Genomic DNA, 19,089 nt, shown 5'->3' on the forward strand with positions numbered 1-19,089 from the left:
TTCTTTCATGCTTCGCGTATTTCCTTGATCATTTGTAATAGTTACGAAATGTCGAATCAAACAAATACATTCAGTAATATTTATATTTGTGGTACTATCTAGCGGAAGTATACTTACACTAAACCTTCAGCTTTGTGAAGGGAGCAGGTATATATAGGTGGAAATGACGGAAAAACATGGTAGCAAAGGGTCTTAGAGGTCGACGCTAATTAGGAACTAATATTTAGAGGCCCCATGAAGAAAAGAAGAGGAAGGTACACTATAATTCCAAACATAACAAATAATTTCTACTTAATTAAATACACCAGTGATATAAATATCTACTAAAGTCAGTCACACCGATAGTATGAGTAACTAAAGCCAGTTTCTGATAACCCGTACGAAGAACGGGTACTTCTGCTAGTTATCAATATAATTATTGTTTTTAATCCGTATTTTTATTTGATAAGGTATTAAATTTATATTGTATGATATCCTTTTTCAATCTCGGTCATTTGAGGAAGAATGGAAATGAAAACCTACAACCCGTTTTCCAGTCATTGACCGCGTCAAGGATGGAATGAATGAAAATTAATGAAAAATATTGATTACTTGAAAATAGCTTCATGAAAAAAATATTTATACTTGGTGGACTTCACTTATTCTAGTATATATTGTAGCTATAACATTACTAATCATAATAAAAATAATCATAGAAAAATAATTGTGTGTTTGGAAATTATCAGGGAGACGGCAAGGTAGTAGCCATGGTACACCACAATCTTGAATATATAATTTATTATATATATGATACGTTTATATGATTTATAAATATGTAGGCATATTAGTAAGAAATTATGACTTTGTCATACGAAGTTTCCTTTTAGTATACATCTCCATTCCTGCGGAATAAAAATGTTAATACACCCCAATTTTCTATGTTCAAAAGTGTACGTCTCGCTTAAATAATTTAAATTTTAAATTACTAAATTACATGTTTCCTCTGTGTATTTAGCGTCACAATTTTCTTCAGCACTGGAATAGACGTGAAAATGCAGCGTCCATTGCCTTAATTAATATTTTATTTACAAAATGTTAAATGGGAGCGCAGTAACAACTATGGTAGTGCTCGAAAGCACCGTTATCTTAGTGGTGGCTTGTAACTTTACCGGCATCACTTGAGCAACTCGCTCTACACTGCAGATAGTAAGGCAATTAATGGAATAAGCGATAAATGCACGTGAACTCTTGATGATGATGATGATGATGCGTGTTGTTTTAAGGGGCCTAACATCGAAGGTCATCGGCCCCACGTGAACTCTAGGGTGTAATTGTTCGTCAAGGAGGTGATAGGGGAAGTTCTAACAACAGTACGTTACCAATGTTTCGTTTGTCGTGGAACTCACCTACCACATAAGCAATGTCCTGCCATCCAGGATTTCTTCTCCGGCTGCCAACACACGTTGCTGCCGTGAGCATGCTTTCTCCTCAAAACTGGGTTGTAGTCGTCCGCTAACTCGAAGCTTACAAAGCACTGCGACAAATGTTCGGTCACTTGAATGTCTTCGATCAGCAAAATGTTCTTGGTACTCGTATAGTCGTTGTATTAATTTTAGTATGCTTAGGTGTAAAGAAAACTCAACCTTAAATTCCTTATACTGTAGGAGTGCGTAAATACTTCACGAAAATATACAAGCTGACACAAAAGTCCGTTAACATTTGACGAGGCAATACTGCAAGTAGAGAGGTAGTAACTGACACACGTGATTTGCCTGACATGGGGTTCTACTGACATCAAAATAAAGTACACCAAATGACCAACAGAACGCACTTCATACGACACACAAGCCATAATTAGCATGAAAATCGAGGCTTAGCGAAGACGATGTTCTTTATTACACATGCTGAATATGTCGGTCGTCATTTATCAAATATACCCCTAGTCGAGGGACAATGTTGTGAACAGCATATTCGTAAGTATGGTGGGAAACGGTCTGCTACTACTCCTACTTCATTACTCCCCTGAAGGGAGAGATGGGCCGTCTCTCATGTCAGGGAGTTGTGATGCGGTGAATGAGATTTTAAAAATTTTATTCAAAGTACATAGTTTGGGATATTTACAATTTAAGTTTTATCAAGATTTTGTACATAATACACATTTGGTTTTAAGTCTCTATTTACATTATTTACTATCTGTAGTACCCGGCGTTGCCCGGATAGTTTCTGAATATTTACCTTTAAGATTTGCATTACCAGTTAGTTATGTATGATGTGAATTTTTATAGAATTCCTTTTTGACTTGCAGATTGATATGTTATGATCTATTATGTAGTTTCAAAATTATTTAGATTTGTTGATTTCAAGTTTTAGATTATTTAGTTTTCGAGTAAAACTTCGTCCTTATGGAAGCTCGAATCGACTGGGAAGTATTTCATCCTGTCAAAAATTAATAAGTGATAACTATATCTATTTAGCCGTCGCACTATAGATACGATGTACAGGATTTCAACTGTCAATGAGACTGTCCACCTCCCGCCCTCCACCACTAAGAGATGTAAAATCTGGATTGTCACCATTAATCTCAGTGACCCAGAAAACTGTAGATTCGACACTGTTTTTGATTATTTTTATATCTCACTCCCCCTCACCCACACCCCAAAGGGGGCTGAACATGAATTTAAAAAAATTCGGAGTGTCACTAATTATTTCAGCTAGCACGAAGACTATGGATTCGCCCCCTGCCCATAAGGGTGCTAGGGGTGTCTTACCCTCACGCGGTTTGTCTCCTGATACTAATTGATAAGTGTACCAAGTTTGGTGAAATTGCTCCAGTGGTTTAGGAGGAGATATGTCATTTACACACCCACACACCCACGCTCACACATACATCAATTTTTATATATAGTAAGAAGAAGAAGATAATATTTTTATATGTAGTTTTTCGATTAATTTTATATCTCACCCCCTTCGCTCCCCACTTGCAAAAAATCCGTAGTAATACTATTCATCTCAGAGACCCAGAAATCTATGGATTTGAAACTGTTTATAATTATTTCTATATCTCGCCCCCCAGCCCTTTGCTCCCCACGTAAAAGGGGGCTGGACTTTAAAAAATTCTAGAGTATTACTTTTCAACTCAACGACCCCGAAAACTATGAAATCGACACTATTCTCGATTATTATTGTAACTACACCCCCACCCCTGACCCTCTCCCTTAAGGGCGCTAGGGATGGCTTACTCCCCACAGTGCTCGACTCCCGATAGTAAGTAATACGTGTACCAAGTTTGGTTGAAATTGCTCCAGTGGTTTAGGAGGAGATGTGTCATTTACACACACACTTCCATTTCTATATATAGTAAGATGTGTATACTCGTACTTCACCCACTTTCCATCCCCGCCCAAAGGAGTGCTATGAGCGTCTTACACAACAGTATATTTTTTCCAGATATTAAGTCTTATTTGTACCAATTTTGGTTGGCAGCTATGCCAAAACGTACATACATAATCTCACTGGTCTAGAATCCTGGAGCTGACGTTGCCATGGTTACGGCAGTTCATTTCTTTATCCGATTCCTAAAGCAGGAGTAGTGTGGTGCCAATATCTCCGTAACGGTTGGTTTTAGGGCCTTAAAACATGGTTTTCGGGCCTGTAGGGCTTACCGAGTTTTGTTTTTTGCGTCAAGAGTACTAAATTGAGCTTTGTCTCGTCCTTATACGACAAATTCGATATTTTGCCTATAATAGTATAAGAGAAAAACGGTTTTCGTATAAAACCCCCGTCTTTTCAAAGATTTTAAAATGATATGCATATCGAAACCTTCCCCGGGGTGAGTATACTCTAAATATGAAGTTTGGTTGAGATCTATCCAGCCGTTTCGACGTGATGGTGGAACAAACAAACAAACAAACAGACACGAACATCTTTATTTATAAGATATGCAAGGTTTATCATAACAATTGTGTTTGTGGATCATATTAACTTGCATTATGAAGGTACTACCACTATCGGACGTAAGGAAGGAGGAAAGACTGTAGACTGAAAAGAAATAGAAGAATAGATCTTCACTACACAGTGGTTTTAGTCGGTGAACTTGGAAGTGCGTGTTTATGCCGGTGTGAGTTGCTTGAAAGTTCAGATTTAATACCTGAATGACTGCGTTTGGAGGTGAGAAATTGTTAGGGGGTGGTTGTAAGGGAAGACATTCATCAAAGGTTGGGCGAAAAAGTGGATGATGCCTTCTGTGGTGGGGAATGGAATATGTCTCGTGTGTGGTGGGGTCTATTATTCTGATGGGAGCTATGAGGTCAAGACGGTCTGGTAGTGGGGTTGGGAGAGCCTTACACTGTCTTGAGTAAGTTGTACGAAGTAATCCACAAGTGTGGCACTGTGGAGGCGCTTGCTTGTTATTATTATTATTATTATTATTATTATTATTATTATTATTATTATTATTATTATTATTATTATTATTATTATTATTATTATTATTATTATTATTATATACGTCGCAAATGGGAAATATCCCGGTGGCAATGGTCACTTACAATAGTGTAATAATAAAGTAAAGTTAACACAATTTCCCAAAAACAAAGAAACAACAAGAGTACTACAAGCAATTCCATCTAAAGAAAATATTACAATTAATACTACTAGTTTAACATTCTAAATCCAGCATCATCAGGTACAAATTCACACACAACTTAAGTATTTCCAGTGAACCCATATATGCCCGCAACTTTTGTTTTTGAATGAAGTGCTCATTTTCACATTTGTTGCTTCTTTTAGTGATATTAGGTTAATGGCAACACTGATTTTGTGTTTCTATTAGCGTTACTGTCTGATTGGCCATGGGTCGAAAACGACCCTGTGGGCATATAAACTACCTTTTCCTAAATTGTTGTCATAACATATCTTACAGTTATTTACTAATACAGACAACCATTATTGTGTGAAATGTTATTGTTTTGTTTATTACAATTATACACAAATATTATTACACAGATAATTATGAGTTCCAGTACAATGGTGAATTACAACACATTCACAAAAATATTGCAGCACTAGAAAGTAGCAAGCACTGTGCATCTTACACTGAAGTCTCAGTCTTCATGAAAAGCTATGCATGAAACTTTAAGAAACATTTATCATGCAACGCGACATTGCATCTCTTGCATGCTTTCGTGGTTTTACTTTTGCACGAAACACATCTTTTACGTTTCTGATCCACAGTAATCATATGACCATCACTTTTGTGTGCGATTTCTGGGACATTCTTTATGACATTCCTTGATCGGGTAGATGGGCCGGGTTGTGTTCGGGCAACTCCATACTTCAGAAAAAAGCGTTTTTGCTAGTTCCCTACGAAATGATAGAAGATCATTGGTTCTTCCAAGGGAACGAGCTAGAAGGTAGGCATTGTTCACATAAACATCTAGCAGCCAAAATACAATCGGTGTGTACCATTTATTTCCCCTAATTCCAACCCGGTACACAACAACATTGCTATCCATTTGATCCACTCTGCGCATATAACCATTGTACTGATGAAAACCGAATGTCTGAGGAATGTCAATTCCTTTCTTCTGTGCTGAAGAGTACCTTTGCGTGGGTCGAATAGAATGAACTCCGTACTCACTTGACAGGAGCGTAACAACGTTGTTATCATGCCACCTAATTGCATTGATACCGTGTTTCTTGTTTATCATGGTGTCAAATGCTCCTCTAGGCTCCTTGCCCATAACATCAATTCCCTTTAGTGGACAGTGTACTGTACGGTCCTTTCTAACGGTTCCTGTTGCCTTTACACCTTTGTCTGAAGCAATGACCTTCATCAGCGGGAGGTTGTATAGCCACATCAATAGTTGAAACCTCTTGTTTGGAAGATAACCTTTCAAGTTCTTCTAAAATCTCAAAAGTTATAAGACTGTTTGGGAAACTAGGAATCATGAGAAGAAGAACTCTTAAGTTTTAGTACCGAGTCGGTAATAGATTCCCGTGATAATTCCCTCTCCCCAAATATAAAAACGTTGCAATAATAACGGAAAGAAACTAAGCTATATCTTATCATTGAGCAATAATGCAATTATGATCATATTTGATGAAATGCATGAAAGGTTCCTTATATGCCCACAGGGTCGAAAACGACCCATATCAAATAAACTCGTTTTATTACATGACCATGTAGAAAAATTAAAAAACTTGTGACATGTACTCGTAAACTATATTCTTTACTCTAAGTAACAGCACAAGAACCAAGCTAAACTATAAACAGCAAAATTGTCAACTTACATTTTCTGCCGCACTGCATCAATACTATGCTGAAGGATGTAACACAGCAATCTGTTTGCAGTTACAAGGCAAACAATACAGCTTCAAATCGACAATCACACATTCACAATAATAGCCAACATGCTGACAAATACATAATCATGATTTTAAGTCGAAAACGAATGCATGGAGATAAATGATGGCAAATGACTATTGTGGGTCGTTTTCGACCCTGTGGGCATATATGGGTTAACACTGCAGGTTACAGCACTATAGGTTGAGCTTATTACTAGATTAACATTATAAGTGATAATAAAATGAAGTTAAACCATAATTACCCTACAACAACAACAGCAAAAACAACAAAAGTACAACAAGTAATTCAATGGAAATAAATTGTGACAAGAAATACAACTAGTTGAACTTTCTAAATCCAGCGTAATTATATACAAATTCACACACAACTTAATTATTTCCAGTACTTACACTACGGCTTAGAATACTATATTTTGACCCATCTACTAGCTTAACACTACAGGTGATAATAAAGCTAAAAACATAACTACCCAACAACTACAACAACACGAGTAAAAAAAACAATTCCATGGAAAATAAATTGCAAGATATACTACTAAAGTAGTTTAACATTCTAAATCCAGCATCATCATATACAGTTTCATACACAACTTTATTATTTCCAGTGCTTAACACTATGGCTTACAAAACTGTAGGTTGAGCTTACTACTAGTTTAACATTGAGAAATGTAAGGAGGCTGACTGCAGTGTCCGCAGTTGGTTTCTCCGCTCGACATTGGGCCGTGACTTGATCATTGTACTGTAGGTGGCGTCAACAGCGCAGGGGTTGCAGGCGAGGAGTACGCGAAAGCTCTACTCTGTGATGTTGGTGAAATATCTACACACCGTGTTCTAATAGCCTGTCAAGATCTGCGATGGACGGTAGAAGGAGACGCACCATGAACGTCGGTCCAGTGACGTTTTTGGTACCAATAGCCTTCCTAACTGAAAGGCGTCCGTTTTTGGTTCATTGAGTATAGATTCTTCTGAGATGGCCAGATCTAATCCCTTGATCACGCAGATAAAAGGTGATTGCAAGGGGGTGCAAGATTTAAGAGAGACTGTGGTAGGCGCTGAAAAAGTAGATGTCCCAAGCGGACATGAGCCTATGGTGTTTAAGACCTTGTTTGCAGCTTCTTCACCGTTGACCTAGATGATAATCCCTTTATCTGTGGAGGCAAATGTCGCCAACTTCTTCTTTCCGGATGATGAACTGAAGAAGAGTGGCAAGGCCTTTCTGAGCCGACCGAAAAGCTGGGGTGGACAATCGGCATCTGAAGAGGTGTTAATGGTGACTGGAATTTCTGCTACTTCAGAAACTCCTTGTTGAGAAGTGGGATTGATGCAGGGTGATGGAGTTTCGAGAGTGATGCGGCGAGGGGCAGACTCACTTCCAGGTACAGCATGTGGGGCCGAGCACTTGTACTGTGTGCTGTGGTTGTACTGCGGAGCAGGTGGCACAAGCAGATGGCGGGGTTACTTCGGCCGATTCATGAATGGTGACATAAGTGCAGTATGATAGGTTATAACATTAACATCGGCGACTTGTTGATCCGAGTGAGTAGTAGTGGTGATGGTGGAGGTGGCTTCTTGTAAGTTTGGCGGTGATAACAATATACTGCTGATACGGGTACATCCGCCTGTTGCCATTTCTTGATGGACGCAGTATTTTTGTATCCATCTCTTGGCACAGGACAGAGCAAGGTGTAGCTTCCACTGAAGTCCCAGTCTCATCCATGGCTTTGACAATATGGAAGCTGTTGGGGTATGGGTGGTGCTGATGAATGATATTTGGAGCACAACTAGTGTCTGTGTTATGAAAGGTGTTGCTCATAGGATCAGTCGTGCTGCAGTAGCACCTTCTGGTTCAGTGAGGAAAGCAATGGCAAACTACCTCACTCCTCATCTTGCCTAGTACGCCTCATTTTGGTGCTGCCATTGGTTTTTGCGGTTTCCTTATAACTGCATAGCCTTTGGTGGTGCTGTTTGAAGATCCAACCAGCCTCTGGGCTGATGACCTAACAGACAGTCACGGGAACATACTGCCCAACTGTAAGAAACACTGACATGTTCCAAACTTCTTTCCGAGAGAGTGTTGGGTAGTGGCCGATTCTTGAAGTACTTCCCTTGTTCCAACGGGGAACCAGTATTTATCTTTGGACACGGCAGATGTGACTGCTAAAGCTGTGTAAGCCCCTTAGCCGAATAACAAATAGCTGCATATCGTTCGCAGTATTACGAAATCAACTGCAGAGCTTGCAGACGCACACTTTGATCTTGGTAGAGATGCGGCCTGCATTGTCGGCCGGTGTTGTCATTTAACATCCCTAATGGGGTCGGACGATCGCGGTAGACTTGCGACTTCAGGTAACCGGACAACCAATAATCTCACGAATTGAGTTCGGGGGACCGAGGAGGCCAAGCATGATATGCTGCCTTTGCAGGCGTATCTGACGCTCTCTCTCGCGACAAACCCTTTTACATCGTACACGGGTCTCATGCGGCAGCCCTGATGTGCTGCTGTCCAGCGTCATCTGTTGGCCTGTTTTTTTTGCTACTTGCTTTACGTCGCACCGACACATATAGGTCTTTTGGCGACGAGGGGACAGGGAAGACCTAGGAATGGGAAGGAAGCGGCTGTGGCCTTAATTAAAGTACAGCCCCAGCATTTGCCTGGTGTGAAAATGGGAAGCCACGAAAAACCATGTCTACAAGTTATTAATTACTATAGGTACTGAATGTACTTTTTACAATTTATGACGTTTCTGATCCACTGTAGGATTGTGCAGGTGCTGATTTCATTGTTCTCCTCGTCATCGTTTCCCATATGAATTCCGAGAGGATTTTCCAGTAACAGTCATTTCATTGTTACAGGGCTGTAACGGAAGTGAGATGGAACGAGGACACACTCCAGTTCTCACGACGAGCAGCCAAGGTTCTAGTTTCGGTGAGTACTGGACATTATTTTCTTTATATCTGTCTCTATATAAAATACAAATGATGTCTACCTGTCTGCCATCCGAAAAATTACTTCTGAACAGCTGGGTGGAATTCCATGACCGTTTGCACAAATATATTATCACATGTGAAATTAATTGACATAGATCGCGTGTTAGCTTAAGATGAAGCGGTGTCCGTTCTTTCTCGCTCAATTACGTGCAACTTAGAGGAGCAGTTCAGCTGAAATTTAGTACTGATATATCATAGATATTAAATTCAAACCCAGGTATCATCTGAATTTCCAATAATTAACCATTTGGAAATGGTGGCCATTAATATGTAGATATTTACTGAACTTATCCATTAGAAACCGAAATAATGGCCGAATTAAGCCTTATCAATCACTCCACCAGTGATCTCCATTAGGGCAGTCGCTCAAGTGGCAGATTCCTTATTTGTTTTTTACCCAGTCTTTCCTTAAATAATTGCAAAGAATTTGGACATTTATTGAACATCACCCTTGGTAAATTATTCTAATCTCTAACTCCCCTTTCTATACACGAATATTTGTCCCAATTTGTCCTCTTGAATTCCAACTTTATCTCCATATTGTGATTCTTACTACTTTTGAAAACACCACTCAAGCTTATTCGTCTACTTATATCATTCCATGCCATCTCTCCACTGACAGAACCTGTCGTCGGATACTCCTGACACTAAAAGCCATACGCTATTTCATTTTTTCTCAACTGACAGCTCGAAACATACTACATAGACGAGCACCTCGTCTCCTTCCTCCCAAGTCTTCCTAGCCCAAAGTTTGCAACATTTTCGCAACGCTACTCTTTTGTCGGAAATCACCCAGAACAAATCGAACTGCATTTCTTCGGATCTCTTCCAGTTCTCGAACTAAGTAATCCCGGTGAGGGTCCCATACACTGGAATCATATTCCATTTGCGGTCTTTCCACAGACATATATGCCCTTTCCTTTACATCCTTACTACAATCACTAAGTAAAGCCCAGCACGTGTACTTAAAACTAAGACTCCTGTAAAAATGGTTATAAGCATTTTCATTATAACTCTAACGGCTATGCAGGGAATTACGCTTTTACGCGTTTAAATCACGCTTTCGATAGATCCCGCTGAAGTTTGCGAGCGTGGAAATATTGGTTAGTCGTCATGATCATGAACTAACTAATGATAGTAATGGATGTCGTCGTGGCTGCTTTCATACCCTGAAAAATTATGATAATTTCGAAATGAGAAGAAAGAACGGGAAAAACATCAATCACTCGAAGAATGAGGGAGGAAAAAGGAAAGGGAGGCTGTACACCTATCACTCGAAAGGTTTTGTGTTGCTGATCCAGAAGAAAACGAAATGTGATGTCCTATATTTCCTTTGTTGAGGGCAAGTAAATTAGGGTCCTACGGTGAAAACTATACCTTTTTACTCATCTCTTTCCGAGAATACACGGTGAGTTGGAAAAATCTCTCTTTACGGCACTGGTGGAGGAAAATCGATCTGGCCGAGAGACGGTATTTTGCCTCCCGTCAGAAAAGAAATCCCGTCATTGCTCAGTTTTGTTTAAAAAAATTAATGACGGAATACTTTAGGGGGTGGAGGGAAAACCTCCCTTCTTAACAAACGGGACCTTTCAGGGTTTGGTTTTGATGTTTATTAGCGAGAAAATTTGTGTCCCAAAGCTCTTAAACCTATAAAAAATAAAATTATACAGATTTCACATCGAAGATCCTTCTAGAAAAACACAGGAAATGTAACGTAGAAACACGTATTGCCTTTGTGTACTTCAAAAAAGCTTGTGACAAAGTAAACTGTAGTAACTTAATTAATATTTTAATACCTGATTACACCCCACAACCCATCGTACAAAAGATAAGTAACCTTTACAAACATAAACTTATTTCCGTAAAGGTCAACGATAAATTGAATGGAAAACTATAAACACAGGAGTAATACAGGGCTGCGGTCTTTCCCCTCTCCTGTTCATAATCTATATGAATGCTCTCACACGAGAATGTAGAGAAACAAGACATGGTTCCATCCGTATTAACAGAAATCTACTACTGGACACAATATCATTTGCGGATGAATTAGTGAACATCGCCACCTCAGAAGATGACTTACAGCGTACAATGTATAACCTAAACCTAGTCTCAGAAAAGTACTGAATTGAAACAAGCAAGATCTGCTTAATTAATAACATTTTGGAAAAGTAAGTTGTTTTAAATACCTCGGCTACAAACTGACTTTATTTGAGGAACTGGACATGCCCGAGAAAATCTCCAAATTGAACAGATGTTTGAGAATCAACAATAGCGTTTTAGATCATCGTTAGTTCAAAAACACACCCGTAAAAGAATCTACAAAACCTTGGCAAGACCTGTACTTTGCTATGGAAAAGAAGCGTGGACTCTGAGGAAATGTGATGACAGAAGTATAACTACAGCTGAAATGAAATATGTGCAGCGAACTGCAGGAGTCACTAAGTAGGAAGTAAGTGCTGAATGATCTTAAAAACAAACCTGTATTGAAATACATCAATGAATACCAAATAAATTGGCTAGAACACCTAAATAGGATGGACAGAAGCAGGATTCCTAAAGCAGTCATAACTACTGCCCCGGTGGGAAGAGATTTCTGCGACGCCCCAGGAAGAGTTGGCGTGAAAATGCAAATCTTTTGTATAGAACGTAATAGTTATTCTATAGGACTAATACATGAAAGGAAGGTGAATTTTATTATTATTATTATTATTATTATTATTATTATTATTATTATTATTATTATTATTATTAAATATGTAATTGCTTTTTGGAATAATCTAAATGCCACAGTACCTTTCTCTCTGATATTCTATATCGAAGAAGTTTTATTAACACTTAACGTATTATTTTGACTGTATATATTTGCACTGTATACGTGCTTGAGCTCGGTTTATGACGTACTAATTACCTCTTTGCCTTTGGGTCGTTAGATTCTCAAACTTTCAGTTATTTTAATTCTATTAGTTAAGTGTTTCGTGTACTGCGACGTTTTTTATGATGTCACGCTCATTTTTTAGCTGTTCTCTAGGTTATTCTACGTTACTTGCAATAACCACTGTGCCTTTATTATATTTCTTATATCCCTTTCATACCGTGTCCGCACAATTGTGCGGGTTCGTATTTTATTTTTCCCTGACCGTATTTGACGTTTTCTCAGCTCTAGACCGGACTGCAGTGATTGTGCGGTTTACGTGGCGTGTATTTCAATTGTTTTTAGTTAGCGCTTAGCCGAGTTTGTTTCACATTAAAGAACAGCACGAAGAGCGCTTTAATAAGGAGATATGAAATAACAGATCAATCTTAGACGTCATTGGCAAGTTCCAACAAGCGGGATCAGTCTTAAGTCATCCAAAGGGGACAACAGTCCTCCGACGTATCGTCACCACAAAGGAGAATCGTGGACGACTTATAAAACAGGTGGTACAGTTTACGACGAACATAGGTGGAACTCGGTTTGAGAGATAGGTCCGTTAACCAGATGTTTAAAAGTGAATTAGTTAGTCTACAGGAACATCATTGTCATCCCATTCGTACGAAATCTGCACCGTTTTTGCTGCGCCAGTAACTTACCAATACAACAACAATGAATGCACCAGGCGAGTTGGTCGTGCGGTTGGGGGTGCGCAACTATGAGCTTGCATCCGAGAGATAGTGGGTTCGAATCCCACTGTTTCAACCTGAAGATGGGTTTTCGTGCTTTCCCATTTTAACACAAGACAAATGGTGGGGCTGTACCTAAATTAGTGGTTAGTTAGTGTTATTAGCTTTACGTCCCACTAACGACTTTACGGTTTTCGGAGACGCCGAGGTGCCCGAATTTAATCCCGCAGGAGTTCTTTTACGTACCAGTAAACGTATCGACACGAGGCTGACGTATTTCAACACCTTCAACTACGATCGGACTGAGCCAAGTTAAACTCTACCGCCTGAATTATTCAGCCCGAAGTTAACCGCTGTAAAATCACGGCTGTGGTACTGGCATAATGAGGAGTTCAAAGCACGACGAGAAGTGAGGCAATTTTCAGTTGCTTTCCTTACTGGACAATTAAGTCCTATTTGAGTAAGACTGGCACTGTAAGTTGAACGTTTCAGATGAACTAGTGTTCCAAATATCACCATTCAGCACCACCCACACCCCCAGTAATTTTCATAGTGTCAGCCATAATAGTGATAGTGAACTTCGATAAGACTTTGATTTAGTCTGGCCTGTGCCAAGAGACAGGTGTAGAAATACTACTACATCCATCACGAAAGAAATATAGCCAGATCATTCGTTGCATTGAAATCAAGTTAATGTTTCCTGAATTGAATATTATTATTTTTCTAACTCCACAGTGTAAGATATTACTTTGCCTGTTTCAAACCCAGTAATTAAAAATACATCATATTCCACACGGGGATGGAATCCACATATTCGCATTTAAAAAGTAATGAAGGGTAATGGAAAGTAATGCTCAATTCAGATGCAGAGGTAATTGGCGAGCTGGTCATAAAATACTGCCTAAAAACCAGGTGGTGCAAAAAATTATACCCTCTTTGGTGATGGAGTAATTTCCTCTTTACACCTGTTCCCTTGTCAGTAACGAACTAGCCTGCGCTTCATTCGGTTTGCGCACTTAAGTTAATTAAAATGCCTTAAAAATATTGTCTTTCTTCGAATGTATTTTGCTAGAATCAAGTTACAGTCTGAAATAGTACACAAAATAACCACTCAAATACGGAATTGCAATTTCTCATTAAAGATAATTGGTTACTTTTTATTTGCTAAGTATTTGAAGCAATTATAAGAATGTGTTTCACTATAAGTCATTGAAGAATAGGTTAATAACATATTAAGGATGGCGAAATTATTAGCTAATTCAGTACCGAGCTCGATAGCTGCAGTCGCTTAAGTGCGGCCAGTATCCACTGCCGGCAGCCCTGAAGATGGTTTTCCGTGGTTCCCCATTTTCACACCAGGCAAATGCTGGGGCTGTACCTTAATTAAGGCCACGGCCGCTTCCTTCCCACTTCTAGCCCTTCCCTGTCCCATCGTCGCCGTATGACCTATCTTTGTCGGTGCGACGTAAAGCAATTAGCAAAAAAAACTAATTCAGGGATTGAAATCAAATCGTTTATTAGGAAATGAAATACAAATGCGTCTAGGGACGCGAAGGTGACAAATTGTGAGGACTGCTATGCAATGTACGTCTTGGCTTAATAATAATAATAATAATAATAATAATAATAATAATAATAATAATAATAATAGTAATAATAATAATAAGTTCGTGTGGCTATTTCTAGCTTGGTGTATCCCTTGTAGTGAAAGCCCTCCTATGAGTGTGCGAGCATGTGTTGTATATAGGTTACTGCCTGTTATTGTGACGGAGGATAGCATTGCATGTGCTGAATGAGTTGCAAGGATGTTGGGGACCGTACAAACACCCAGTCCCTTGGCCACCTGAAGTCCTCTAACCCGGCTTGGAATCGAAAATGGGGCCCTCAAACCGAAGAGCACTACGCTGAGCATTCAGCCTAAGAGCCGGATGGTTTGGTGTTTATTATCCAAGAGTTCAGATGGAAGGAAATTATCTGCTGGCAAGGATAGTTTGATGCACAGCCCGGTGAGTTTAGCCTTCTTATTCCTCTTCTTCTCCTCGTCGCCATAAGACCTATCTATGTCGGAGCGACGTAAAGCCCCTAGCAAAAAAAAAAATTCCTCTTCTACATGGCCTTTTTTCCATTTGCCATGAGTTTTACGGTCAGAAGCCTTTCTTGACGCCATTCTTGTCTGAATTGCTGTATTGCTATTGCGTTTTTCGGAGGTAGTTTGTAGCGTGATGTGTTCTAGATATGTCTTTGAACGAACACAAATACCCAGCCCCTATACGCAGTTAAAATTTCCGACCGACCGGGAACCGAAACGGCGTTTCTCTGACCGGAAGGACATTACTCTGATGATTCATCCAAAGAGCAGAATGGTAGGTGATTTTAGCTGCATCTGGTTAACTTCACTGCCTCAGGGATTGGGTGTTCGTGTTTGTGTCAAAAAACAAATCATATCACACTAGCAACGGCTGCAGAAGCATGCAATAGTGAATTCATCCCGGATTTTAGGAAGGTCATCCGGTCCTAAGATAGAGCCACGTCCACATGCAACGACATGTTTAACACCCACGACCCCATTAGCATGGGAGAGAATATTTCGAAGGTGAAGAAAGTGAAGAAAGAGGTGAATAAAGTAGGGGGTATAACCACGTGTTGTTAGATGTAAATCGTCCGTTCCCTTATCACCTTCAGACCTAATGACCTCGATTGAATCAATCAATCAATCAATCAATCAATCAATCAATCAATCAATCAATCAATCAATCAATCAATCAATCAATCAATCAATCAATCAATCAATCAATCAATCAATCAATCACTACTGATCTGCATTTAGGGCAGTCGCCCAAGTGGCAGATTCCCTATCTGTTGTTTTCCTAGCCTTTTCTTAAATGATCTCAAAGAAATTGGAATATTATTGAACATTTCCCTTGGTGAGTTATTCCAATCCCTAACTCCCCTTCCTATAAACGAATATTGGCCCCAATTTGTCCTCTTGAATTCCAACCTTATCTTCATATTGTGATCCTTCCTACTTTTAAAGACACCACTCAAACTTATTCGTATACTGATGTCCTCCCACGCCATCTCTCCACTGACAGCTCGGAACATACCATTTAATCGAGCAGCTCGTCTCCTTTCTCCCAAATCTTCCCAGCCCAAACTTAGCAAAATTTTTGTAACGCTATCCTTTAGTCGTAAATTGAGGATATTGAGGACAAATATATTTTATTCTCTGTCACTATAATTACAATGAGCATTTATATTAAGTAACATCGAGCAAGTGGCTGCGCGGTTTGAGTCACGTAGCTGTAAGCTTGCTTTTGGGAGACAGTGGGTTCGAACCCCACCATTGGCAGTCCTGAATATTGTTTTCTATTGTTTCCCATTTTCAGACCAGGAAAATGCTAGGGCTCTACCTTAATTAAGGCGACGGGTGATTCCTTCCCACTTATAGCCCTTTCCTATCCCACTGTCGCCAGAAGACCTATCTGTGTTGCTGCGACGTAAAGCAAATTGTAAAAAAATATCTCCAATCTTATCTTGATTATTTTGTGGATCATTGACATTCTATATCTCAATGGCGTAGTTTTATCCGACCTGGAAATAAGTTCCCGATATACATCCCGTTAATGAAAATGGAGGTATAAAATAATCACAAGACTATGTTATGGTTGTACAGCCCTCCCGAAGGAAAATAATACTTTTGTAACACGGGTGACGTTCACCTTTAGAATCATCTACTAGTTCATTATAGTTCATTAAAAAAAGTCAAGAAATGGACGTCAGATTTCTAGAATATTTCACGGAAATATTTCTGTGTAACGTCCAACACAAAGACAACTATTTATTCCTACAAAAAAAAGAACATTCCTCCTTTTTAAGTAGATTGTTTTAAATCTGGCCCCATGGTGTAGGGGGCAACGGGTCTGCCTGTCACCCGGCGGCCTTGGGTTCGATTTCCGGCCTGGTCAGGGGTTTTTATTGTAAAAGATTAATATCCCTAGCCTGGGGACTGGGTGTTTGTGTCGTCCTTAATGTTCCTTTCCTCACATTCAACACTTTACACTTCCGCCATTTCCAAATACACCCAGGTACACATATAGTGCAAAGTAGGGGCAAGAGATCTTCTTAGGTCGACGCCCCGAATAAATAGGTTTAAGAAAAGATCATTTTAAAATGCACGTAGCTAAGCAGTTGATTTACGACCCTGATCAGACCTGAACTCTGCTGGTGACAAATATAAACGGCATTTTCGTTTCTTGAAATAATTTTGGACATCTTTAATTTGTCCACTGTTGTCAACATTTGGTCCAGTAATGGTGGACAGCTGATGTCCACATTTTTTAACAACTTTCAATTGCGAACTTCGCTCGTAGAAAAGAAAACTAGTACCATAGATGATCATAATCTAATCACTGAACTCGAGAAAGTTATTTCATTTTATTTGTCAACAAATCTAGACTTCGCTTCCGAAGAGGTTATCTAATGTATTGAAAATGAAAACCTACAACCTGTTTTCCAGTCATTGACCGGGTCAGGGATGTAATGAATGAAGCATATATAGGCTATTAGTACGATGGGGTCGCCACTCCCAGAGTGATATATTAATGACTGATAGATGCTACGAAATGAGAATGGAGAGTGTTGCTGGAATGAAAAATGAGTACCCGGAGAAAAACCTGCCTCGCCTCCGCCTTGTCCAGCACAAATCTCACATGGAGTGACCGGGATGTGAACCACGGTATCCAGCGGTGAGAGACCGGCGCAGTGTCGTCTGAGCCACGGAGGCTCTATCTAGTGTATTATAAAGCTGAAAACAATTACATGTTCTGCTCAAGGTAAGCTTCCCTTCTGTTGCCTTCACTACTGCCCTCCTCCCCAGACCTAACCTCATCAGGCACATTGTACTGTACTGTAGTCAATTCCGGTATGAATTGTTTCCGTCTCGTAACAATGCTGATGACTGGGAGAGTACTGCTGGGTCGAACTCAAGAGAAACGGGAGGCTAATGGCTAGATTGGTGGTGGGTAGCGTGCTGTGTGGCCATGAGTGGTATATAGGATTGCTTTCTTCTTTTGAGTAAGGGCAAGGGCCGTGGTGGTACCGGCGGCGATTGTTTCCTTAAGGAAGAAAACAACGATATTATGAGGACAACTAAAGTTAAATGATAAGACTATTTATTTGTTTATCCTGGCAAAGTTTGAAAAATATCATTTTTTTACAGTTAACCAGTCCTTATTTAGTACAAAGGTAGACTACTTGCAATCACAGCACTTAAATAATGCAAAGAAAGACGTGCCAACTCCCCCAATTTAGGCGGCAGGCGCCCTATTTTTTGTTCTTCCTCCCTCTCTCCTGATCGCAGAGAATTAACTCGCGATTCTGAGAGCAGATTTAGTATTCCTGATTTTTTGAAAATCCCAGGTTTTTCCACTTCTTTAAGTAGCTAATAATAATAATGGCTTGTGGCCTCTGAAGAGGCCTAGTGCAGGTCTTTCTAGTTGACACCGTATGGGTGACCTGCGATTCTGTGAATATGGGACTTACATAGGATGATTTCTAACGCTGAAGACAACATCGGAATTAACCAATTCAAGTTAAAATCCCCAACCCTGCCAGGAATCGAACCCGGGAGCCCTGGACCAAAGGCCAGCATGCTAACCATTTAGCCACGGAGCCCGACTTTAAGTAGCTGAAGATAATTGATATTCAGTGGGCGCTGGCAAGGCAGATGCTAATGCTGGTGGTGTTCTTAAATATGGCAGAATCTCTAACAAAATGCTATTTATTTTATCTTTTACGGATAGCAATGCCAACTATGAGACTATTTTTAGCACATTTCCAAAGACAAAATCTCAATTCTGATCACAGCTTCCCGAAAAGGAATCCTGTAAAGATGTTAACCTAAAAACACGTTCAGCAAGGCCAGTGCTTTGAGCATAAGTCTAGTTCAGAAATTTATGATGAGGGCTGAGGCAGTTATAATGAAGAATCGTGTGTTCTAAAGCTCAAATACGTGCAGTATTTCAGTACTTGTAAAAATAAATAAGAGAAATTACGTAATTGAGTAGTATAGTGTGTTAAATATTATTCAAAGTTATGTCATCAATGATGTGTCGTAAAATGTTGAGATATGCCGCAAAAATATCTCCTGATTTTTGG

General features: G+C 39.6%; 1 protein-coding gene across 1 annotated transcript in view; it reads left to right on the forward strand.

Annotated features, from left to right (window-relative positions):
- LOC136866682 (protein O-mannosyl-transferase TMTC1) overlaps positions 1-19,089 on the forward strand; it is a 1,311,158-nt gene that overhangs the window by 701,565 nt on the left and 590,504 nt on the right. Inside the window, exon 6 of the mRNA XM_068226806.1 lies at positions 9,199-9,271. Within this exon, the coding sequence (XP_068082907.1) occupies positions 9,199-9,271 (73 nt within the window). The remainder of the gene's footprint in view (positions 1-9,198; positions 9,272-19,089) is intronic.

Source organism: Anabrus simplex, chromosome 3 (assembly GCF_040414725.1).
Source record: "Anabrus simplex isolate iqAnaSimp1 chromosome 3, ASM4041472v1, whole genome shotgun sequence".
NCBI lineage: Eukaryota > Metazoa > Arthropoda > Insecta > Orthoptera > Tettigoniidae > Anabrus > Anabrus simplex.